This window comes from Trichosurus vulpecula, chromosome 3 (genome assembly GCF_011100635.1).
Source record: "Trichosurus vulpecula isolate mTriVul1 chromosome 3, mTriVul1.pri, whole genome shotgun sequence".
Classification (NCBI taxonomy): domain Eukaryota; kingdom Metazoa; phylum Chordata; class Mammalia; order Diprotodontia; family Phalangeridae; genus Trichosurus; species Trichosurus vulpecula.
The window spans coordinates 279,064,694-279,091,823 of record NC_050575.1 but is presented as its reverse complement, the minus strand read 5'-3'; the positions used below and the strand labels follow the sequence as shown (position 1 = coordinate 279,091,823).

Sequence of the window (27,130 nt, the reverse complement as noted above, 5' to 3'; positions counted from 1 at the left end):
CCACAAATAATGTTCTCAGATTTGGCTCTGTTTGAAAGATTCCCCACTGAAATCATCACAATTCAGCTGGTACCTTTTGCAGTTCCAGAATTTAGCATCATTAGTGATAAACTTTCTTCATCAGGATGTCTTGCAGCTAGAACGAAAATCAATCCCAGTAGCAGCATCCAATAGTCCCTTGTCTTATTCTAACTAAATTGTACCTAACAGCTTAAAAATGAGCTGCAGAATTCTAAAGTGATTTATGCTATGCTCTGCCCTTGTCATAGTAGAACTTTTTCAATTCAGAAATCTGGTTGCAACCCCATACTGAACTCTTGATCTTTCGCTGCAGAAATTTGTTAGCTATAGCTAGATTAGATTTTTAGCAGCTAATCTAACTGCTGTAGGGGTTTTGCAAAGTGGGGACAGAGCTGTGCTATTGGATTTGTCCAATTCATTTGACTCCAGGACTATAATTGCACTTATGTCTTACAAGGCTTTTATAGCCTCAGGCTGGCCAGCAGCAGAAAAACAAATTGGCAGTGATACAGTAAGAGTGAAAGGGAATGAAAGGCACACATTATCAGTCTCCAGGCAGCGCTGTTCTGGCAGGAAGTTTCTTGGTTAATTTACAAATAAAACTTAGATTTTAGGATGGGCACACTGTCAGATGAACAATGGGGATGTCAGGCCTGACTGTTACTTAGTAAAAGTAGCAGCAATGCCTACCAAGGAGCAGGAATTCTTCAATCAAACAGACGACTCCTTTCTGGAGCCAGCTGGCTATGTAATGCAATTAGACGGAAAAGGAGGTCAGACTATTAGGTGTGTACCATGACCAGTGTCACCAGTGGCGTGCTGCCTGGCAGGCAGCATGCAGAATAGTTAAAGCATAGTGACTTTAAAACTGTTTACTCAAGCTAATGAGTAGTAGTGGTACAGGACAAGACTCAGAACATGAATTGTTTTTCTAAGGCTTGAAAAATGAGTATTTGTTCTATAACTGACAAGTATGTTCTGAAATATGGCTTGCATTGGAGGAAATAGTTGACATGATTAATTATAAAATGAAAAAGTCTATAAATTGCCCTATAAGTTAAATGCACATTATTAGATTGAGCTAACTTGCGGGTATTGTGAAGAAACTATAGCTGAACAGTATGTTGCAAAGAATCTCTTTTGGGAATGTTTATCAGATACAACATGTAAAGTGAATATATTTTATAAACTTTCCATTAATCTGGAAAAGTACTTAAAATCTTTCTCCTTTAGGCATCTTCTGGCAAGTTTTATGATGAGACTAAAAACTCATTTTACTTGTGTTTTCAGCATTTATTATGTTCATATTGCATATTTGTTGGTATATTCAAATATACCTTTGTCCCAAATATTTTATTTAATTGAGCTTGATGCCTTAACTGTTAATTTCGTGATTTAGTTAATTACGTATGTGGTACCCAGATGCTCAAGGCATACAGAATTGAAAAGAAAATAACCTCATGATGATTAATATTATATTATAAGCAATGAAAGTAAATGTTGCATAATAGTGAATTATTTCAGGGGGAGTGCTACAATTTAATGTATTCCTACAATTGTTTTGCTGCAGTTTTGCAGTGGCAAACCATTGATTTAAATATTTGGTTTACTGTTGAATGGGAGTTTTCATGAAGGTGGAATATTGAAAAGATTAATTGTTTTGAATTCACATGCTCTAAAATCCTTAACTATCAATCAGAAATAGATTTCATGCATTTTGATACATTGCCTTAGGGTTGAATTTTATTAAATTTTATGCTAAAGTAGAGTCTTATGACTGATTGGATAACCTCTAAAATAATTTAAAGGAAAACCAAGTGTGAGTTTTGATTTAATAAGGGAGATTCTTTACCTATAAATTATTTGCCTAAGCATTATATCAAGGGGCAATATGTTACTAAAGATGCTGGTTCTATTTTCAAGATTAGGGGCGTTAGGTATTGAATCCTGGCTATGTTCCAGCTTCAGTAATTACATTCTGCTTTTCTAAATTTCCCCTGAAGTTTCAATTAGATGTTATTCACTTCTTCTTTGAAAACACTATTCGTTGTGTTGTTGGCACAAAATGATAGTCCATGTTTTCACTCCCAAAGTGGTATATTAAACTGGTGGGATATGGGGCCACTCTGTCTAAATTTTTAAAAGTTGTGATATTTGTTAAGGTGGAAATAGGGTTACATAAAATTTTGGTTCAGTTACATTAAGTAACCATTTTAAAAGCAGTTGTACCACTTTTGCTCACCAAGCTTTTGTATGCTTCTGTAGTGAGATCTGTGACCTCATCATTATGGATACTTTCCTCACAAGTGCTAGTGCAACCTTTTCATGTTTTCTCATCTCATATGGCTCTAATCTAGCTTGATCTATAAGAAAAAAAATAATTTAATGGGCAATTTTCATGAAAATTTCGAAAACCATTAACTTGTACTTCTTTGTTATAGCATAGCGCTCACTAAAAATGACAGCCCATGAACCTACATACAAACAATTGCATTGTACCCACACATGTGCATACACTACAGGAATGGAGGTGTAAATCTCTTTTTAAATAACGAGTTATAGAGTTGTTTCCAGAAGAATGAAATAGAAAAGAATTAGGAGGTATTTCAACATAACTGACTTCTTTGTAACCTTATAATGAAAAACAGAACATATTGTGTTCACCTGTGTTTTTCCCCTCAGTAGCTGAGCAGCCTATGAAGAGCATCCATCCCCTGTATCAAACTCATCTCTCTGTATTTAGAGTATATCACATGAATCATGATAAGTTTTATATACATATTACCCCAAAGGATGATCTTTACCTTTTTTTCTTTACAAAATGCTTTTCATGTTAGTCTAGCTTTACCTTTACCTTTAACACATGACATGTATTTCGCAAGTTCAGGTATTGATATCCTTTCATTTTTCATTCTGTTGTATTTATAAATCAAGTTTAGGAATATATTTTTCTTGATTCCCACATCATCGTGTTATTATTTTAAAAGACTGAAAATTTATCTTCCTAATAGGAATTAACAAGAATAATTGAGAAATCCACTTACTAGAAGTGTCTTTATAATTACAGTTCTTTAGGAGACCATTTTAATTTTTTTAATCAAGTTTCTACACTCTTCACCCATTTCATATTTACCTAGATATGATTATTATTCATTCATATCATATATGTATGATTACACATTCCATTTTTCCTAATATCTTCAAATCACAGAAATTCATTCTGCATTATTTGTCTCTGTGAGTAAAATAGCATGATATTAGGATGTGATCTTCGAACCTTGACTATAAAATACAATTTTTGTGCAAGTTTACATTTCTGGGGTTTTTTTGGAGGATGCTAAACAGAGGTAATTTTTCACATTTTTTCTTAAAGCTTTTGACAGCAAATAAGCACAAAAAACTGTACAATAAGCTGCATTATAATTATAATTGCATAATGGTTTTTTTCCGTTCATACAGTATTTTTCTATATAACTAGATATTAATCAGGATTCTAAAGCAATGCTGTGATACAAAATAAAAACTTTCCATTTTTAGTTCATACTGTCTTGAGAATGATGCTTTTGGTGACATTAAAATTTAGTTGAAAAATCTTTCCTATTAAAACTGTACTAGAATAGCAATAATTTCTTTGCATGTACTGATTACACACGTTATATAAGTACCAATATGTGTTTCAAATGAGGTCCATGTTATTTTTAAGTAATCATGCCACCTGCACCATTTTATTGCATATAGAAGAAATCAGTGTTTTAACCTTTTTAAGTAATGAAATATTTCTGCTGCTGAGCATTGTAATTCAATTTGTAAACCATGACCCCTCATAAACTGTTGTTATCACTCTGATTAATAAAGAGCCAATTTGCTGTTGCAGCTTCGTCACTTGGGAAATGACGAGGTTCACATCGTCTGGTCTGAACACATCAGGAACTACCGCAGGGGCATTATACCGACAGATTTTGGAGATGTTTTAATTATTATTTATCCAATGAAGAATCACATGTTCTTCATCGAGATAATGAAGAAACCAGAGGTACAATTTCATCATTTTATTGCCATGTCTTGTGTACTGTTTGGCATATGGTTAACTATTATGGACAAATGATGTTATAAATATGTTAAAGCAATCTATATTTTTGTTGGTAAATAGCGTGCATACAGCTAAGTTAAAACATATTTCATATTTAACTTGAGTTATATATGAGCAAAGATATTCAAAGTCTAGATACAGTATAATCTTTGATTCCAAGTATCCAACTTCATATTTCACTGTTTGGTGTTTATTTGAAGTATCTTTTAAGAATCCAGTTCCAGCAGAAATGTATCATAAAAAACTGAATATTAAAAAGAATTAAAAATCTGATTTTATACATTGAATTGATGAAGAAATATGAAGAAATGAACAAATTAAGATTTTATTTCTATTACACAATATATTGCTCTCATTATGGTATCCAACATAATATAATTTTGAAACTCCTCTAAAATTCCAATATAGTGAATGGCATCATTAACTTGAATATATTTAGGGGTTGTCTGTGTACGTTATAACATAGATAATCTAATGATTTCTTAACATTTGCCACAAAATCAGCTTAACCAAGTAACATCGATCCTGAAAATGACAAGACCCATCCTGTGAAAAGTTCCATGGACTAGTTTGGCCACATAAATTAATACCCTTAGTATGATTTGTAACAAGCTTTTATTTAGTAAAATTAAGATCATCATCCAAGGGGATAAAAAGACTCCCTTTTCAGATTTGTGTAATAGTCTCATAGTTAAAATGTTCTAAGCTTGCTGAGTGCAGACACTATTTTTGTTTTATCTGTGTCCCTAGCACTCGGTCTAGTGCCTGGTAAATAGTGGATGGTAAATAAATGTTTGTTAAGTTGAATAGAATAGAATAGTCAAGGGAACTCATATGTAGGACGACTCCAGAATTAAGCAAATATTAAATTTGTTCTCTATTTTTTTTCAAAAAGTGTGTATAATCCACTATCTCCACTAAATTGAGTTACTGTCCTTGAAACCTCTCCTTTTTTTTGTAAGTTTAGCCAATTAATGAAAGTGTTTTTACTTTTTAAATTAAGACTTAAAAATTAGCTCTTAGTCAAGTTATGAAAAACACATTTTACTTTGAGGCTAAAAGAAGCAAAAAAAAAAATCACATGTAAGACTTCTCAAGTGTGTGATACTATCCCCTGAAACATCTTAACTACCACATGTGGCAAAATCCAGATACAATTTGATTTAGAAAAGTGATTACTTATACTGTTCCTCAAATTCAGTATTGTAAAGAGTTCTTCACTATATTTCCTACTTAGATTTTTCACCAAAAAAAGCAAGAAGTCAATAGTTTCTTCACAATAAATTTGTATTTCTTTGATTTAGATGTTTAGACACCAAAAGGTATGAAGTTGTATCTTTTCTAAATGAAGATTGTAATATCAGCAATACTTATTCCTTTATAAAATTGACATTTTCACCCCAAAGATTCATTAGATTTTAACTATCAAAATAGTGAAGTATTAAGACATTAATAAATAGCATAAGGCATTTTTCAGAACTAGAAACTATTCACCTGCAGTAATTACTTTAGTAAACTTCATGTATGTGTTAAGAAGAAAACTTTAAAAATATCATTTACTCTTCCATAATTTTCTTATTTCTCTATGTATTAACTTTAGGGTACTCTACTTTTTTAATCTTCAAAGATAAAAAAGCAGAGATTTATACTATAATCAAATTTGTATTGTTCTGAAACTTTCTATGAATATTAATTTCAGTTTTGTAAAATTGGTTACAAATTGTGTCAAAATAAGTTGAGAGAACCCATTTCTTAATACTTTATTTCAGAAGCCCAAAGGGCAAAACAGGATAATAGGTAACTGGAAATTTAGTGTTATCCCTACATTTAAAATACAAACCATTACAATGTAATAAAATTAATCCAGACATTTCCAGGGCAAGTGTGGCTGACCTTTTGTTCACCAACTACTGACCCCAGGGTGAATGAAAGAGGCTTGCAAAGGGAAATGTCTGTTGTTTGGCTTCAGTCCCTGGTATTTAAATTGCATTCCCTAATCAAATGAAAAGGCTGTCCTCTCTATCAGGTTACAGAATCCATGGCAACATTTGGCCTTTTATATACTTAATGTTAGCCTTTTTGTTTGCATCTAAGTAGAGACACCTGGAGCAATGTTAACATTAACCGATTTAGCATTAATAGCTTCATTATATAAGAATTTCTGATCAGATAGCTGTTACTTTTGTTATACTGCTTCAGCTTGTATTGTTTTCATTTTTTATCTCCCTGCTTGGCAACGGGGCAATGATTTGCAAATTTTTTTTGTCTTGATTAATTAAGCAATATAATTATCAAGAACCGTGATGCAGTCTTTGCTCAACAAAGCTTCTGAGAGAAAACAATAGTAAGTCTGTTAGTATGAATGCATTCCACGCGTCACAGATGCATGAGGATATTCTAAACAATGAGACGAAAAGCTGCTTGCAAAAGAGGACAAAGAATGCCATGCAGACTCTACACACTACACATACCGCCAGGGACATACTGTGGGTTCCCTGGGACACAGATGCCTCGTTAGATTGCAGCTAGTCATCAGAGATTAATTCTCAGCCATTTGGTGCAATAATTTACCCATTCCCCAGTCTTTTAACTAGTGCTACTTACTATAGAAGTGAAATCTTTGTACTCAAAAGGTTTATTTAACCTTACTTACTTTTAGTGAACACAACAAAAATAATTATTTTTGTTTAGAAATTATAATGAAGCAGCTGCTTGAAATGTGAGGAATATTTGTTTTTGGATGACTAGGACAAGTTATTGTGGAAATTTTAGATGGAGATAAAAGTATTCTTAAAGCAGCAGTATAATGTCATCAGAATATATTTTGACTTTTACGTTCAAATATATTTATTTGGATAGTCTGTGATCAGAAATATTTTTCAAAGAGTTTTACTTACTCCCTTTTAGGAAAAAAATCAGTACAAAAAGGCTGTTCTTTGATAGTCATGCATATTCAAATTTTATTTCCATTCAATGTATCTCATTAATAGAGTATGTAATAATGTAATTGTATGTATGTAATTTGTCATACAAGTTACATGCACCTATTGCTGTGGCTTCCAAATCCATTGAAATTTAATATATTTAACTTTTTTTTTTCTATATACCTCTAAAAGTGTACAAATTGCATTCCTGGCAGCATGAGCCTTCTTTGTATATAGCATTTTCAAAGTAATGTAGAAAAGGGTGGGTGGCTAAATACCCACATCTGACAGGGAATGGCAGCCACTTCACATTTTTATTGGATTCTTGCTTCTTTCTTCTTTTTTCATTAAATAAAATTCTCAGAGTCCAAAGCCATCATTTCACAGGTTAATTACATTCAAAATGGTTCAATCAGCATGAATGAATGTTTTGAAACTTGTTTGATGATGCAAAGGGAAAAAGGTCCACTTCTAGGACTTTGGCTTCTGTAGCTCATTTGTTCTTAGTGACAAATTTCATCCTACATAAGAACATAAAACAGACTCCCCTTACAACCTCTAAATCTTTAAATTGTTTTTTGGAACAAAGACATAGTGTTTTTTTCGAATTGTAAACAATATTTATGGTTATTTCCAAGCAAAAACTTACAATTTGCAGTAAATAAACATTTATATTATTTCGAAGCTTTTGCTCTGTGAAATCTGTGGTTGTCTTTTCAGTGTATTTGAGTGACCTGATCTGCAGGCATATCTTTAACTATCTAGGTGATCATAAATAAGCCCAAGAGGAGATAATGTTGAAGAAAATACAATCAAGAGGCATTCAAGAAATATAAGAAGAGAATTCTTATCTGCTGAGTATTAGAATTTTTATTTACATGATTAAAATAAATGCCCTTTCCTTTTTAAAATCATTTTATTTAATTTGCTTAAGCAGTAATTGTTTTATTAATACAGTGGTTAATTTACTTGGCTTTTTATACAGACCTGGAATTCAGCTGGGGAAACCTGAGTTCCAGGCTTAGCTCTGGTATTGCCAGTCTCTGTCATTCTGAGCAAATTCCTTAACTTTTCTGAACATCAGTTTCTATAGAGTGTTCATTCAGCTTACAAAGTTCATGAGTCAGCGTGTCTTCATTTATTGCCTGATCCCAAAATAATGTAAATATTTTGACCATCAATAGATAAATCCTGTTTTTTACTGGCTGATGGATATAAGGGAAAATTGCCCCCTCACACCAGGATACAATAATAATAGTTATAATATTTATATAACACTTTATGGTTTGCATAGCGCTTTACAGATGTTATCTCATTTGATTCTTGGGGCATCCCTGGGAGATAGATGCTATTAATATTCCCATTTTACAGATGAAGAAGCTGAGGCAGGCAGAAGCGAAGTGACTCGACCAGGGTTACACAACTAGAATGTGTCTAAGGCCGTATTTGAACTCAGATCATCCTGCCTGCAGGCCCAGAATTTGCTCCACAATTTTATGCCACCTTACTGCCCCATGTAGTTAAAAGGAGGAGGAGAGCTAGAACTTTCTTTGGAAACTCTTTCCTACAAACTGTGTTTCCTCTTTGATTTCATCTTATGTCATGTTTTGTTTGTGGGAACCTGGCCTCCCCTTGCATCCCTGGCCACCTTCTGCAGTACTGGGCGCATCTTCTCTCATACCCTCAATACATTAATTCCTCAAATTAAGGCTGTTTTCCGAATATGGCAAAAGAATTTACGTAAAATGAAGAGGGAAATCAGTCTTTCCAGTTATAAGTAATTCCTGCATTTATTTAGTGACAAATGACTCTCCAAATGAGTGATATGGTCCTTAGTAGGAAAAGGAAAGGAAAAAGCCCACATATAAAATATATATATATATATATATATATATATATCCAAATGAATTTTAATGAAGACCAAGAGGGCTGGAGTTTGAAGATACTGCAGATATCCCGTTCTGTGTCAGGTCAGCCTCTGGTCCTGGTGGTAGGGAGGTTGAGTGGCTTCAAAGCCATTCCTGTATCCCTTTTTGTCTATGATGGTCCTCATAGCTGGTAATGTTAAGAGTGGTCTTTTAGTTCCCTAGTGTTTTAGTACAATAATTGGACAAGAATCCTTACTATAATAAATATACTAGACATGTAAGACATTTAGCCTGTAACAATGGGCATCTCTTAGTGCTTTGTCCTGAGTCCCCTTTTCACTCTGTCTTATCTCAGTGGGTTATCTCATCTGTTCTCAAGGGTTCTATTATCATCTCTATGCAGATTATTCCCAGATGTATATATCAAGTCATAGTCTCTTTGATGAACTGCCATCATGCACATCCTGTTGCCTCTTGGACATCTCAGTCTGGATGTCCTATGGGCATCTTAAAATCAACATGTCTAAAACTCATTACCTTCCCTCTACAAAACTCTCCTACCTTCGTATTTTCCAGTTACTATAACGGGCCCTACAACCATCTTAGTTGGCAAGGCCTGACACCTCAATGCCTCCCTCAACACTTCATTCCATGTATCCCATCCATTGCCAAATCTTGTCATTTCTGTCATCACATCATTTTTTATATATCCCCTCCTCTTCATTCCTATGACCACAATCCCAATTCAGGCCCTCATCTTCTCTCATCTCGACTGCTTTTATAGTCTTCTAACTGGTGTCTCTCTGTCTTTGGTCTTCCCTTTCCAGTCTAACCTTCACTTAGTTTAGTATGGGTCTAAAGCAGGCCTGCACAACACATGTGACCTGCCAGAGGATGTCTCAGACAATGGTTGGTTGGTTGCCATAGCCTCCTGAAATCCTCTGCCAGGCCACAAGCAGCCCACAGGCTGTATGTTGTGTAGGCCTGGTCTAAAGTATTCTGAGCATGTCAGTCCTCAGTCCCGTTCCTTTCCCCCTCCCAGTTAGCTTCAATGACTTCCTCTTCCCTCCAGGATCCAATAGAAACTTCTCCACTTGGCATTTAAAGCTCTTCCAAGATTTCCTTCTTCTCACTTTTTTCATTTACTCTGATCCAACAGTTCTGGCCCACTTGGTCCTGTAAGGTTACACTCCATTTCCCGTCTTCATACCTTTGTGCTGTCTGAATCAGGAGAGACCTCATTGATAAGACTTGACCTGAGTTATGAAGGACAATAGAGATTCTTGGGGGTGAATGTGGAACTGGAGTATATTTCAGGCTTGGCAGGCAGGCTAGGCAAAGGCACCAGGGCAAAACATTGAATGTTGTGTATGAGGAACAGTGAGAACAATTTGCCTTGATGGAAGTATGTGTAAAGGAGAACAATATAAATAATCCTGGACAGGAAGACAGGAGCCAGGTTGTGAAGGTATTTAAACCTTCTCAGAGGCCATGGGTAGCCGTTGTACATTCAAGCAGCCAGTGAGTAAGCATTTGTTAAATGCATTCTCCATGCCAGGAACTGTTCTAGTTGCTGAAATATATATACAAAAAAATGAAACAATTCCTACTCACAGGCTTATATTCCAGCCAAACTGACCTGCTGATCCACTTACATATCATTTCATCTCCCAATTTTGTGTCCTGTAGAAGCTATGCCCAGTGTCCTGAATGGACTTCACATCTCCACCTCTTAGAATCCCCACTTTTTTTCAATGTTTAACTCATGCGGCGCCTCCTACAAGAAGACTTTCCTGCTGATCCCTCTAGTAGTCAATGATCTCTCCCTCAAATAATCTTGTATGCCCTTTACTATTTACATATTGGTTATTACTTTCTTCCCCTGGAGAATTTAGGCTTCTTGGCAGGGATAGATTTTCACTTTGTCTTTTCATACTAGTATGTTCTATAAAGGGGGCTCCAATATATGGCTTGTTGGATTGTATTAGATTGGAATGGATGCCTAGAGGTTGAGGATCAGCTCACTTCTAGTTTGGAAAGGATATACCTTGACTATATGATGTGGAGCCATGGGAAATGAGGTTGGAAAGGTCATGTGGAGCCAGTTTGTGTGGTCTTAATCCAGGTTAAGGAGTGCATATTTTATACTGTAGGAAATGGAAAACCACTAATGATTTTTGAGCAGTCGTGATGTATTCACACCTTTGTATTAAGAAATTTATCTGTCTGAAGTGGGAAGAGTACTGGACCTAGAAACAGAAAGACCTGAATTCAAATGATGATTCAGGCACCTACTAGCTGTGTGACTCTGGTCAAGTCATTTAACATCTGTTAGACTCAAATAAAGACAATAATAGCACTTACTTCACAGGTTGTGAGAACCAAATGAGGTATTTTGCAAGACTTCAACTCCTATAGAAGTGCTAGCTATTATTATTAATATAATGTGGATTGATGATGAATGATGTGCAAGGCATTCATACATTTGTTCTGATCCCTCCTCCTCCCTCCCAGCTCTCATGGATGTGTAGTATTTGTACAGTGTTCTCAGCAAAGGCCTATTGTTGATGGGTAAATTGAAAAGCCATTTAAAAGTTCAATATTATCGTGCTGTTTTATAGGGTACTTGATTAATTTTGGTAATGCTCAATGCAAGTTGTTTAAGCAGCTGACCTCTTTCTATGATTAGTTCTAAGTTATATATAATGTGGGTGTATATACATACACACATATTTTGTACATATTTATTTGCCTCTTGGTTCCCTCATTAGACTGAGTTCTTTGAGATCATGGACTGGTTTTTTTTTGGAGAGGAGGGCTTACTTTTTTTGTATCTTAAGTGCATAACAGCTACTTAAATTCTCCTTGACTTAATTTGGAGATTTTTAATAAAATATTTTGGAAGTAAAGTTGTTGCCTACTTAAATATTTATCTTGAAACATAAATCATTAACTTTTGTACATACAAAGTGGTTCAGAATAGAAAGAACATCCTAAACAGAATCCAAGATTAATTAGCATAAATAGTTTAATGTTATATATTCTGATTTGAGAGTTTATTTAAGTAAAGGAATGACATTATCAAGCATTCTGTGAAAGGCAGTTGTCATTTAAAGATCCTATATTTACATGAAATTTCTCTGTAATTCATTGCCCCTTATAAGAGGAATTCCCTGGCTACTATACTTTCAAATTATTCCAGTAATCCACTTATTGAAAGAATGTCTCAGTCCATCCACTAGTAGTTGCCAAAGAATGATGAAGTATATTTATTTATGTAGCAAATCTTCATACACTTGTGGAAAAATCCATAGCTTAAATACTGCTTAATATTCAGCTCAGTTTTGATTCTTTCATCATGATTTTGTGGTTTCAAAATCCATTTTTATTTGATTTTCTCTAGAAACTAAAATTGACTTTACCTTGAGTATTTATAGGGTTTTTCCTTCCTTTACTCCTTATATCTCTTTATCATGTATATAACATACATGTGTATCTGGTGCCATGGCAGTACCTAATAAATATTAATTAGTAATACTTATTCTTTATACTTTCTATGGAGGATCTGACCTATCCTGAATACATTAAACAAATATAGGTTAGCATAGGAAAAGGAAATATATAATTTCTCTGCATTCAGACACGTGAAGAAGGGAAAAAAATAAACATTTGTTAAGTGCCTCCTATGTGCTAAGTAAGCATTTTACAAATATTAACTCAGTCCTCAAAATAACCTGTGAGTTAAGTACCTCATTTTATATTTGAGGAAACAGACAGCAGTGAAATGACTTGCCCGGAGTCACTAAGCTAGTAAATATCAGAGGGTGGATTTGGTCAAATCTTCCTTACTCCGGGCCCAATGTTCTAGCCTTTATATCAGCTAGCTGCCTTAAGAGCTTATGAAAGTATGTAATTTGGGCAGTAAAGAGAGTACATTATTTCTAGAGTATCAGTTCATGAATATGAATGCACACAAAAAAGGTAGTTATTTTGCAGGCCTTCCAACTGACCACAGTAGCCTGCAAGAGGGGGAGAATAAGAAATAATCATGATAATAAACAGCAGCAACAGCTGCAGCAAATATCATCTCACCATCCTTAATGGAAGGTATCATATATCTACTACAAGAGATGATAATACCAAAGACCTTTACAAGTATAAACCATTTATGGATTTATGTATTTTATACAAAGTATTCACAGCTTGTATCACTAAAAACATCTGTAATCACTTAAAAGAAAACAATATTGGCAAAGGAGCAACTAGAATATACCAGCAAGTCCCAAGAGCATAAAGAGCTACTTATTAACGATTCATTAATTATTGAACAAATTACCCAAAAGCAGCATAAGACTTACACTGTCTTTGTTGATTATTGCAAAGCCATTGATCCATGTCTGAACTCAGGGTTTACTGATGTCCTGCAAATATGCCAAATATATCCAAATATATCCAAGAATAGTGACAATACTGTTTGATGGGTTGGACACATCAATATTTTATGTCTACCTGAAAAAATGTTACAATAATGTAAAAAATACGCAATATATTTCTGTATATTACCAACAAAGCCAAGCAAGGAAGAGATAGAAAAATTTCATTTAAAATTTAAAAAATGCATAAAATACCTGGGAGTATACCTACCAAGACACACATAAGAACTATATGAATTGGGGCAGCTAGTTGGCACAGTGAGTAAAGCACCGATCCAGGAGTCAGGAGGACCTGGGTTCAAATTTGGCTTCTGACACTTGACACATTTACTAGCTGTATGACCTTGGGCAAGTCACTTAACCCCAGTTGCCCGGTCCCCCCCCCAAAAAAAAAGAACTGTATGAATACAACTACAAAATGCTTTATGAAAATACAGACCTAAGTAATTGGATAAATATTCATTGCTCTTGGGTAAGCTGAGCCAGCATAATAAAAATGGCAAATGCTACCTAAATTTATTTATTTATTTGGTGCCATACATTTAAAATTACCAAGAGATTACTTTGAAAAGCTAGAAAAAATAATAAAATTCATCTGGAGAAACAAAAAGTAAAGAATCTCAGTAAAAATAATGAAAAAAACTGGGAAGGGAGAGGGCTTGCCAGTACCAGATATCAAACTATGCTACAAAGCAATCAAAACAATTTGGTACTGGTTTAGAAAGGAAGAGGTCAATTAGTGGAACAGATTAGACACACAGCATAAAGAAGGAAACAAAGTAGTCTATTGTTCAGTAAACATAAAGATCCCCTGATAATGAGATAAGGAAAACTTCTTGGGAATCCAGAGAGCAATCTGGCAGAATCTAGGTATAGACCAACATCTCATACCTTCTACCAAGATAAGCTCCAAATGAATACATGACCTAGATATAAAGGACGATGTAAACAAATTAGAGAAGCCAAGAAGAGATTAACTTTTGTGTCTATAGATAGGGCAGGGATTTATGAGCAAAGAAATAAAAGAATGTCACAGAACACAAAATGGACAGTTTTGATTACATAAAATTAAAAACCTTTTGAAAAAATTAGATTGTAACTAAAAAAAAATCTACAGCAAGTTTCTCTGACTGATTCTTAGCAGGGCAAGATCAACAGAGATAAGGGGACAAAGGGCTCAAGAGAAGAGACCAGTATAGAACTGAACTGGTTTATCAATTGGGCAAGATGGGGAAAGGAGGAGATCATGTCTAATGCAGGGGTGGTGGCCTGGGAATGAACTGAGGTGTTGAGGAATTGGAGGCCATGGTGTGGATGGAAGGCAGAAGGAAGTTTGGAAATCTAGACAAATGTGACGAGACAAGGGAATTTCAGAATTGATGAACATGGAGGTGATGATAAGATGGAGGGTATGACTGTCTTTGTGTGTGGCTGAGTTGGGTGAAGGAGTAAGTCATGTGAAGCGAGGAAGTGAAGTTAGGGTATTTGTGGAGGTGTCACTACGTATGTTGAAGTCTTTTAGTATGAGGTCCAGTTGGGGAGGATAGAAAGATTGTGAACCAGACACTGAACTCTTTGAGGAAAGAAGAGGAGTGATCTGGAGGTAGATAGGCAATAGCTACCAGAATTTTGATTGTGTGTTAAATATGGATTGAGTGAACCTGAAAGGCAGAGAGGTTACTGAGTGATGGTGGAAGCCCGAGAACCCAGAAGTGATATTGGGAAGCAAAGATTATTGCAACTTTTCCCACCTCAACAATTAAGTTAGGGGGAATGAGTCAGAATGCAGCTATTGCTGGGAAGGGAGGTGAGGGAGGCTGGGTCATCAGGAAGGACCCAGGTTTCAAAGAGAGCCAGAAGATGGCAGGAATAAGAAAGGAAAACATTAAAGATGAAGGCAGATTTGTTGCCTATGGAGTAGGCATTCCCGAGAGCACAGTGGACAAAGTGGGTAGCTTTGGGGTGGCACATTGGGGAGGGGGATTTTGAGGGGAAGAGGGATCAAGTAGAGGAGTATGGAGAATGAGGTTTAAATTATGACTGCTAAATTATGATTTAGAATCACAGTGACAGGGAGAGTATGATCTGGGAAGAGATTGTTAATCACTGAAGGAAGATTTAGATAGATTTTTTCATGGTTATCTTCAAGGAACCTAGTCTTACTGATCAATACAGATTATGCAGTGAAATGGTAGAAATGGTAGAACACATCAATGTAGGTTGCAAAATTTTAGCATCCTGCCATGTATAACTAGAAAGATACAATCAGGTGGTTTGAATGATATACCGTATACCAGCAATCCAGCTAGCAGCTGTTGTGGCTGTGTAAAACCAACAACAGCAACTTGCCAGCACAGGTTCTTTTGATCTGCTTTACTAAGGAAAGTAACTTTAAGGGGTTAACAATCTTACTTTAATCCAATGTACATAAATATAACTCGTGTAATTCAGGAGGAAAAGCCTGCAACCTGCACTTCAAAGCAAATACAAACAAATTACAAACACATACAATATAAACAGACCAAATCATAATTCATAGTTACCAGGAAAGCATCAACATCTGGATTTGCAAGCCAGGGGCTCTTAAAATGGCTGACCAAAGTCCCACGCCCCTCTTCCAGTGACCGAGAGCCCCAAAAGTCAAAGGCCAACCTTGGATCTTTTATACCTGTGTCAAGTCCCAAAGGATTCACACCAAATCAGCAAAAGGATGTGGGCCTGGGCTTTAGCACCTCATTAGCAAAAGGGTGTGGGTCTGGGGCTTTGTCCCTAGTAAGGCTTAATCAAAGGCACTTGATTACTTTAATATTTCTAAAAGAGAAAAAAAAAATCCCACCTTAATTACCAATACAACCGGAAGTGTATCTTTTGTAAGCTGACAGACAATAAATCCTTGTGCTACCAAAATATCCTTGAAATCAAAATATCTTTGCAAATTCAGCAAATAATCATATTATAACTAGATCATCATTGCAGACAGAATTGTTGCACTTTGATCCAAATACTACAAAAAGTTGTATCTGTTTTCCCGAAAACTTTCTATGTCATGATAACTCTATCCCTATTTGCGCCTCTTCCAGGGAAAGTTTAGTGACTTTAAAATAATTTCCCAAAGGTAATTCAGGATGTTCTTTTCCTGTTAAACTGGTTCCAATTCATTGTCCATTTTGAGAGTTTGCCCAAGGTACACATTGATTGTGTTAAGCCATGGAACAATATGAGGCCTGCCAAATAATATCCATAATTACTCAAAAGACTTTGACCAACTATCCACACAGGAAAAAACAAAGTGGATGAATATGCCTACTATCTAGGTTAGGATATGCAGTTAGATTTACAACCTATAGAGCACAACCATCTGCGTGTATTTATATGTAGGTGTATTTATACCTCACTATTATTGGGAAGCCCCCTCTGACTGGGACTATACACTTGATCTCCATGATGCCAGTGAACATTTTCCGAAACTTTCTTAATTCTACTGCTTTCCCTCTTTTAATTATTTCCTATTGGCTGAAGATTTCCTATGGATGAAGATCCAGCAAAGGAGACTGGAAAGCAATCAGACAGGAGGGAGACAAACCAGGAGACAGCTATGTCAAAAAAACCTAGACAAAAGACAGTATCAAAGAGAACAGGGTGCTTGACAGTGTCAGAGGCTGCAGAGAGGTCAAGAAGCATAAAGACTGAGAAAAGACCGTTAGACTTGGCAATTAAGAGATCATTGGTAAGTTTGGAGAGAGCATTTTTAGTTGCACAGTAAGGTTGGAAGCCAAAATGCATAATGATATGAAAACTGGAGAAAAGGAAATGGTGGCACTGATGGCCTTCTCAAAAGAGTTTATCCACAAAAGGAAAGATAAAGGAAAATAGCAATTGGTGGAAGGATCAAGTGAGGATTTCTCATTGGAATTAAAAATTTAATCATTATGGGTTTGTGATTTTGAATCACGGGAGGTTTTTGTTTTTTTTTTTTTTTGCTGGGGGAGTAGGGAAGGTGTTTTCTAGAAGCAATCTCTGAATTCTTTCAATTTGTGCTTTCTTTTCTTTATTCAGGAGTTCTGGGCAGTTTTCTTGTATGATTTCTTGCGTTATGTGCTCAAGTTTTTGGACTTGTGATGTTCTTTTGGAAAGCGCGAGATCCTTAAGTTGTATCTGTGCATCCTATCTTCAAGATTTATGTGTTTCCTTTGTGTAGAGATCATGTGTTCTTCAACAATTTTGATTGTTGCTTTTCTTCTTCCCTATTATCTTTCTCTTTAATCTATTTATATTCCCTTTTTGTTCTCTTCCATTTCTTTGGAGAGACTTGCCCCTGTAGGTTCAGGTTTGTTCATTCTGCTCATTATTTTAGCTTTTCAGGCAGTCAGTTTTACCATTTGTTCTTTTCTAATTTTACTCAAGATTATGATTTTTCTCTTGAACCATTCAGGAGCATCCTGCTGCAAGTTCCGTCCTCCCTTGGAAATCACAGGGTTCTGTGTTTTATCACATCTTTTGAATTTCCTTTGTCTTATATTTATTTAAATGTTTATAATCTCTTAGGTGTCTTAGTACTCATCTTGCCTTTTAATTTTAGTATCTTCCATATCTACTTGTGCTCTCTCTATATATTTTTTTCTTCCTCCTAAGATTTGTAGGAATTGTGAGAAAACTTTATTGCATTGTTTGAACCTAGCCCTGCATGGCTGGGAAACTGGACCACCTCTACCTTCTGTTTGCAGGCCTTTAGTTAAAAATCTAGGTTATGCTGACCAGATCCAAAGATGGATGCAAGGAGCTTTCTCATGATTATACATCTCAAGCAACCTATGTGTCTTATCTGAAAACTGGCCCCATAGTGGTCAATCAGTTATTGTTTCCATGTTCCTTTGATTAAATACAGATACTCTTCTTTCAAGAATTGCTCCTGTTCACTCTTCCCCTTTCAACCTGGAAAGTCCCTAATCTTTACTCCAATTAGAAGTGAGGTTATCTAATTTTACATCCTGGTTCATTGTTTTTAAATTAGTTGGTCGTATTTGAGTAATTGTTTTTAATGCATAAAAATCTGTCTCCCCCTGTATTCAGAGTCCAGTGCCAAAGCTGAGGAGGCCTGGTTCTGATTTGTTATGCAGGTGGCATGCATTTTGTAATAAATCAATATGATCAGAAGCTTGAACCTCTGTTTCCTGAGTCATTTCATTTTTCGCCTGCCACAAGTTCTCTCTCCGGAGGTGGATAGCACTTTTCATCATGTGTCTTTGGGAATTGTCTTGGATCATTGTCTTAATCAGGGTAGCTAAGTCTTTCACAGTTGATCATATTTACAAAATTGCTGTTACTGTGTACAATATGCTCCTGGTTCTGATCACTTCACTTTACATCAGTTCATGTAAATCTTCCCAAGTTTTTATGAAACCATCCTGCTCATTATTTCTTATAGCACAATAGCATTCCATTACATTCATATACCATAACTTATTCAGCCATTCCCCATCTTATAGGCATCCCCTTGATTTCCAATTCTTTGCCACCACAAAAAGAGCTGCTATAAATATTTTTGTACAAACAGGTCTTTTCCCCTTTTCGTTGATCTCTTTGGGATACAGACCTGGTATTGGTATCACTGGGTCAAAAGATACATATTTCTGGTTTTATAGCACTTTGAGCATAGTTCTAAATTCTCCAAATGGTTGGACTAGTTTTCAACCCAGCCAATAGTTTATTATAGTGTCACAAATTCTTCTTTCTGACCTGCTAAGTTGTCTTAGGCTGAAAAAAATGTCTCACTCTGACGTTTCGTTGGCTCTGCTACTCCAGAATTTGATTTGAGGCATCATTCTGAAGTTGTTTGAAGGGGAATGTTGGGAGAGCTCAGCTAAGTGCTTTCTCTATTCTTCCATCTTGGCTCTACCCCTGAAAGTGACTCCCCCCAAGGACTAGACCCAAAGCTGTCTCATCCTCTTTCAACATTAGCACACATACTTTTCTCTGGCCTTGGTTCCACTTGGCTCTGGGAGTAAAGGACTGGCCCCAGCTGGTTTCCAGTCCCCTTTCTTTCAGACCCAGTACAGTCCTACCTATTTGTTCCCTTTCCTAGTTCCCTCAGTTCTTCAATGACTGCCCCTTTTTTCAGGGTTGGGTGAGGGTGAAGTATGTATTCAAGGCAGAGTGTCTACTACTTTAATGTTCCCTAACCTACAGGTTATCCAGACAGAAGGGAAGCACTGTCTTCCTTCATCTCCCTTCTCACTCTTTGTATGTGGCTGGGAATAGTTAACTATTGCTTGTTGCAACAGAATTTTGGAGGAAGGACAAAGGGCAGGGAGCTTAGGCCAAGGCTAATATAAGAAGGAAGTCCCTGAATTGAATCCTTCACCGTGAACTAATGGGTTTGTGCACATAGGAGTGTGGAGACTGGTTGGGGAGGGGTGCCATTGTTGTTTCTCCTTCATTTTCAGAAAGGACCAGTGACATCATGGGGGGATGTCTTGACTTGTGTGTGAATTGGATTTAGGTGAGGCAGAGCTGTGCAGAGTTGTCAGCCTCCTTCTCTCTTCCTGAGTCATTAGAATCCCTCAGCAAGATAAAAGTTAGGACAACTAGAGATGGCCTGGGATGTAGTGGATGGCCTTGGGAACTTTTATGTCTGACCAAACTCTTAGCACTCCACAGTGTCTACTTCAGCTGCCTTCTTGGCCATTGGAACAAGTTGGTCTTATCTGCCCATTCCATCAGCAGAAGTATTCACAGGCTTGGGGTGGACACCGCCTAATTCAGTGGTTACCCTCAACCTGGTTTAGCCCATCTGCCAAGACATTTTACCATTGTGAGGCTGCTGTGCGTGCAAGGGCTTCTTGGAGCCACGAGTGAGAGTTGAGTGCCAGTTTGATTTTTTGTTTGGGAAAATAGCTGCAAATTCTCTACTTCTGGTACATAATTGGGAGTAGAAAAAAATGTCTAGTCCTTCATTTTGTTGGTCATATGACCTGGAGCTCTTTTATTGGAAATCCCTTGTATGAAGAGAACCTTGAAAACTATTTTGTTCTACCAAGTGATATTTCTTTTAATCAGGCAGCAATAAACATTCTTAGAACTTAAGACTCTTTACTCTTCTTATTTAGGAGTTCATGGCAGAGCTATGCTTAAAATCAATTTCCAGTGTTCTTTTTCTTATATAGTTTTCTTTTCATGTGTAAAGAAGACTGTCACATGCACAGAGCCCTTGCTTCTTACTCTCTAGACTCTTCTAGATGCAGGCTTCCCATACTTGCCATATCAGGAGATGACACCACAGATGCTTTGTATGTGTGCCAGTCCCCATTACATACATAAAACATGCTTGTATAGTTTCTTGTTTCCATTTATTTTTCGTGATAGATGATTTGTAGCTGTGTTGTTGGTTCTTTGTGAATGAAGCTACACATTTTTAGGCAAGTTTATCAAATCCAATTGAAATGTGATTCAGTTTTTTGTTTGTTTTAGCAAATCATAAAGTTTTGGTACAATTAAAGGAGTGCACAAAAGCACAAAGATTTTGACTTTTCATGCCTTTGATACAAATGTCCAGTATTCTGATGAAATTCAGGAAATAATTTTTCATTTATATTTTTGAAAGTGTACTGAATCTGACAGTTATAGATCTTCTAAGGCAACTATTCTAATTTCATGGATTAATGATTATCTCCTTAGAACAATAAGCAGAGGTCAGATGTACATTGCCCTTGGCCAGAAGGTGTTGGTACTTTAGCAGGAATAGGTGGTGTCACATTAAGGTGGCTCCATTTGTTCTTTTTAGAGATGTGCTACAGTATTCTAAAGGGAAATTTCAGAGTACCCTTTGTGCCCCACGTTTTCTCATCTGTCATTACCCAAACTACTTGTCCTGTCTTTAGGCTGCCAGGGTAATTGTGCGGCAATATGGACTTCAGTGTCACCTCTTTTCTTCAAAAGCTTTCTTTGCATTCACAAAATCTGGTGAAGAAAAAGGACTGAATGTAAAAGTGTACTATTCTGGACCCAATTCTGATGAAAGAAAAATAAAAATGGATTTGCTTTTAAAGTAATGACATAGAAATCCCCAACACTGTATATGTTACTTATCCTGATTGTAGAATTATTGAGCTGCTTATTAGTGTTGATTATGACTGGTACCTAGTCTTGATACCAGCTATGCTAGAACAAACTTCTCAAAAGGTTCTGCCCTAGTTATTTTTAAGGAATGCTGTAAGAGGCATCTCAGTTACTTCTTATACATAGTATGCATTTAGTAATTTTTTTATATTTATTTAGGTTCTGAAGATAATTTTGTTCAGGGATGTGGAACTAGATTTAGTTTTTTGATGGATGATTGTTGTGAAAGTAGTATTGATTTTGTTCAGCTTTAGTTGACATTAATTTAACAATGTCTAACAAGATACTGGAATTGGCATATCTGGATTAGGGTCCAGTCATTTAGGAAAGTCTATTTTATTTTAATTAACTATTTCATTATAGTGAATTATTTTATTTTAATGGCTTACAAAATAAAATTCATACTTTTATTTTCCATGTAAATATTGGCTAGCTGTACTTAGTTCAGATAAAAAAATGAAGTGGTACCTGATTTTATTTGTACCACCATGAGGTCTGTAGAGGTAGATGTTTCCATCAAAAGAGAATTAACTGCTTGGTGCCAGTTGATTTGGATATATTCTTATATGGAGCAGGTGGTAATTCACACAGACTAGAGAAATACCTTTGGATATTATTAGCAAGTTCACTTTAACTCCATGCTTGCCAACGTCTTTATAGAGTTTTATCCTAAACAATAACATTCCCTCTAATTTTTTAAAATCATGAGCATGAGTTGTAGACTATGATAACAGCATGCTTTAGATTTTGTAATGAAATGGTTGAAATCACATAAAACTTACCACAAAGTTAATATGGCTCCTCTAATGATATACATGATCTTTATTTGCTTCCTGCTAATTATACATAAATGGTCAGCCATTAACATAAAACTACTGTAATTGGTTTTGATTTTCACATAATCAAATCTATAGTTTTTCCCCTCACATTGTTAGTTTTCAGATAACCGTAATTGTGTTACTGTTGACAATTTTCCATTGTACCATGAACCATTTAATCACAGTCTCTGAGTGATAAGGCTTTGGACTATTTGGATAAGAACTAACTGCCTGGGGGTGAACACTGTATGTTGTAGGGAGAAGGGATGAGGATGCTAGGTCTACTACTCCCCACCTACTTATATAGCACTAAAAAGGGTCAATGCTAGAGAAAGAATGGTTTAATTAATTTGTTTTTTAATTAAGTGCCTACTGTGTCTAAACCTCTTTTAGTATGTACAAAAGACAGAATCCTAGCCCTCAAGGGGATTTATAATCTAGTTATTATATAGTATATGCTTAATATTTGTGGTAATACAAAATAATAAATACTCAGATATGTGCCATGAAAGTACAGAAGGTGTGGAAAAACCACTTCTGAATGGAGTTGTCAGGGTAATCTTTATAGACAAGGTTGAGAAAAGGAACCTGGACTTTGAAGAATGGATAGTATTGAGTAGCAAAGTAGCAATAAATGCATTTCATACAGGAGCATGAATATGAGCCAAATGCACTGGTAAGAGAAAGCCCAAGGAACTTTGAATGGACTAATTTGTCCTCTTCATAAACCTTCTATTCCAGACAAACTCTTCTGGTAACAGTTCCCTGTACTTTGTTTGCATTGATGAGGTTGGAATGGTATAGAGGGCTAGAGTAAATGAAGCTTTTTAGGATTATGGAATTGATAACACATTTTGTAAGGTATAGGAAGCTGTTGTGGTGGGGGGGGAGGAGGAAGAAAGCGACATGGTCAAAGCATTATTTTACACAGCAAAGCTTTCAAATTGTAAGCAGGAGATATTGGAAATGAGAGAAGGTAGAGGCAGGGAAACCACTTAGGAAGCATGATCTGATAAAGGCCTGAGCTTGAGTGATGTCAATGAAAATAGAAAGGACAGATGCAAAAGACTTTGTGAAAGAAGAATAAATTATACACTATGAATGATTGAATATAGGGAATGATGGAGAAAGGGAGGAATTGAAAATAATTCTGAGGCTTGGAGCCTGTATTAGTGAGCATAAATATAATCCTCAGGTGAGAGCATAGGAAGAAAAGAATAGAGGCCAAAGGAGTGAGAAAACACCCTCTCTTCCCCCTTTAGGAAGTAGAATGAGGAAGGAAACATAGAAGGGGCAATCAGAGGTACAGCAGGAAAATTTGGATCTAATGTTATAGAAAAGGGGAAGGAGGAAAGGGAATAAGCATATATATAGCACCTACTGTGTGCCAGGACTGGGATGAATGCTTTACAGATATAATCTCTTTTGAAAACGAGGGACAGAAGAATTCTTTTTTTTTTTAAATTAAGATTTTTTTTATTGTTTATTTTACAACATTCAGTTCCACATGATTTTGAGTTCCAGATTTTCTTCCTCCCCCCTTCCCCCTATCCACTGCCTTCCCAAGATGGCATGGAATCCGATATATATTCTACATATAACTTCGCATTAAACTTATTTACACAATATTCCAGTTTTAATGAAGAATATGTACGGGTCCTTTTCCCACTTGTGTAATCTCTTTGGGATACAGCCCTAGAAGTGGTATTGCTGGGTCAAAGGTATGAATATTTTTATAGCCCTTTGGGCATAGTTCCAAATTGCTCTCCAGAATGGCTGGATCAGTTCACAACTCCCCCAGCTATGTAACGGTGTTCAAATTTTCCCCCATCCTCTCCAGCATTTATCATTTTCCTGTTTTGTCATTTTAGCCAATCTGACAGGAGAGATGTGGTACCTAAGGGTTGTTTTGATTTGCATTTCTCTAATCAGTAGTGATTTCGAGGATTTTTTCATATGCCTATAGATATCTTTAATTTCTTCCTCTGAAAACTGCCTGTTCATATCCTTTGACCATTTCTCAATTGGGGAATGACTTGTATTTCTATATATTTGGCTCAGTTCCCTGTATATTTTAGAAAAGAGGCCTTTATCAGAGACATTGGTTCTAAAGGGAGAAAAGAATTCTAAGAAGAAACAGGTAGGCAGATGTATCAGATATTTAGTGGAAAGGTCATAGAGAATAGGAACTAGGTATAACATATTAGATTTGATGATTTGGAGGTCACTGGTTATCTCTGAGATTTTTGCATATTAATACGATCCTATGGTGGAAAATACTGCAGATTTTAAAACTATTCTCAGAAAAATGTCAAACTATTATCAGAAAATGTTCACTCTAATGTGAACTCTTGTTCATGTTTTTAGATACATGCATTTACAATATTAGCTAGTAAATTAGACATATTTTGTAAATGACAGTGTTCAAAATAAGCTAGCAATTTATTAATTTTGTACTAAAACATTTTTTACTGCCATTCAGAAGTTGATAACAGTGAAGAACTTTCCTGTTTTGATTCAGAAGAAAACTATATGCTGCTAAATTCACTGTATAATCTATAGACATGAATAGTAAATATCTAGTCATTACATTTCCTACTTTGTACTCATTGTTCTCGTTCTTATCTAGGGTTCATTGGTGCTGTTTTTAACAACTAAATGGCTTCTCTTTTCTTCCCCAGGTTCCATTTTTTGGGCCTTTGTTTGATGGAGCAATCGTGACTGCAGAATTGCTGCCAAGTCTTATTTGTTCTACATGTATCAATGCTAGCAGGGCCGTGAAGTCTCTCATACCCCTCTACCAGAGCTTGTATCCTTTGGCTTTGTAGCAGTGATTTCACTGCACTGAAGCATTCGGTATGATGAAGACTCTGTGGTTATAAGAGGTAAGTAATGGAAGCAGGATAGGAGAAAAACTTTTACAATCCATTAGATATAGTGTTATGTGTTATTTCTCAGAGATATTTTAAATGAACTTCCAGCTAATACTGTGGGTTTAAAACAAAAATGGCAAGTCATAGCCTCATCACAATTTTTGGTAATTTCTAATATGTGTAGTAATTTCATGCTACTTTAAATTTGAAATGATCTTGATGCTACTGTCCCTTTACATTTTTGCCTCTTAGTTTCCCCTGACTTACTTTAAGACTCATATAATATTTCTGAGGGAAGCCTTTCCCAGTTCACCCAGCCCTTCTCTCCCCTGTCCTCTAGCTGCTAGTCTTCCCTTCTGAAATTACCTTCTATCCACTCTGCATGTACCGTATATGTATCTAGTTATTTGCAGGTCAGTTGCCCCATTAGAATGTGAGCTCCTTGAGGGCAGAGACCGTTTTTACCTTTCTTTGTATTCCTATGATTAGCTTGATGCCTGATACATAGTAAGCACTTAATAAATACCCAACGACTTACTGAAATACGAATAGTTAAATATCTGTGATTTGTACACAAGAAATACTTATATTTGCTTATGCCTTACTTTCATCCATAAATTCATTCAACAAATATTTATTTAGAACTTTAATGTGGAACATGCTGTTAGGCACTGAGTGAGATACAAAAACAGTTGCTACCCACAAAGAGTTTACAGCATAGAAGAGAATATGAGTTCTAGAATATGAGTTACACTAATAAACACCTCAAGAGCTATAAGTAAAATACTTTGAGGATTCAAAAGGAACAGTGAAATCACATCCATGGGGAATCAGGGAAACCTTGAAGGAAGGTTCATCAGGGATACTAAGGTAATATTTCAATTATAATTCCTTTCTTATTATAATTTTTTCTCAAATATCTGATCTTGTTCCAGAACAATAGCAAGTGACAGTTTTCATTTTTCTCAAAGATTAAATTAACCGTACCACAATTCTTATATAGCCCTCTGAATTGTTTCAGATTTTGAGACAGAAAGATTCAATGAACTTAACAGAGTTCTCACAAAAGTCCTCAGACCACTTAATAGAATTTATATCCCGGTTTCTAGTTGGTGTTTATACTAATAAATGATAACTACATGTTGATTCAAAAGTATATCACCTGCAAAAATGCATGTTCATGCTAATATCAGAGAAAAGTGAATATTTTATTACCTGTGGTGCTTTTCCTAAATACAGTTTTGAAGAAAAGAATGAGAGATTCCATGAATATTTTCTTGTCAGAGATTCTTCCATTTAAATTGGCTACAAGATAGCTTGCCTTAAAGAAATGTGCCACATGGCAACTTGCAATTATCATAGAAATTAGAAGTAGAAAAGAACTATTAGGTCCCATCTGGTCTGTCCCCTGGGGACCAGTGCAGCATTATTCCCTCCAGGATACTCTCCAGTGCTTCATTCTGGCATTGAATGTCTCAACAGATCTCCAGACATTTCCAAAGGACTATGAATTTAATCTTATGGCCTCAGTAAATTCTGTCTTCAGAACAAATATTTTTTCCACATGCCATTACCAAAGTGCTTCTTGGCAGAAAAGGAAAAAAAATTGAGTTGATTAGGTTGCTTGTCAAGTAGAAAGATCTAGAAGCCCATCAATCAGGCTTGCTGGACTATTCAATGGCAACTAAAACTATGTGTATGTAAGGAAATATTTTCTTTAGATGCATTATTTTTTCTCTTAGTTACCCCCTTCTCCAAATAATATGTCATTGTAAAAAGTGCTGTTGTTTCTTTGCCTTCCAAAATGCTACTTCATTAACATTGCTTTCTCATATAAGAGGGAATCTAACAATATCTGCATAATTGAAATTTAGAATGACATTTAGGTAAGGTCATATATGTTGAAAGTTTACTAAAAAAAAATACTAACTCTGGAGTCAGAAGACCTAGGTTCAAATCCCTCCACTGATGGTTACCACCTTTTGCCT

General features: G+C 35.8%; 1 protein-coding gene across 1 annotated transcript in view; it reads left to right on the top strand.

Moving 5' to 3' along the window:
• Positions 1–27,130, top strand: part of RALGAPA2 (Ral GTPase activating protein catalytic subunit alpha 2) — a 409,611-nt gene that overhangs the window by 244,186 nt on the left and 138,295 nt on the right. The window contains exons 36-37 of the mRNA XM_036748146.1: positions 3,896–4,054; positions 24,951–25,078. Of these exons, the coding sequence (XP_036604041.1) occupies positions 3,896–4,054; positions 24,951–25,078 (287 nt within the window). The remainder of the gene's footprint in view (positions 1–3,895; positions 4,055–24,950; positions 25,079–27,130) is intronic.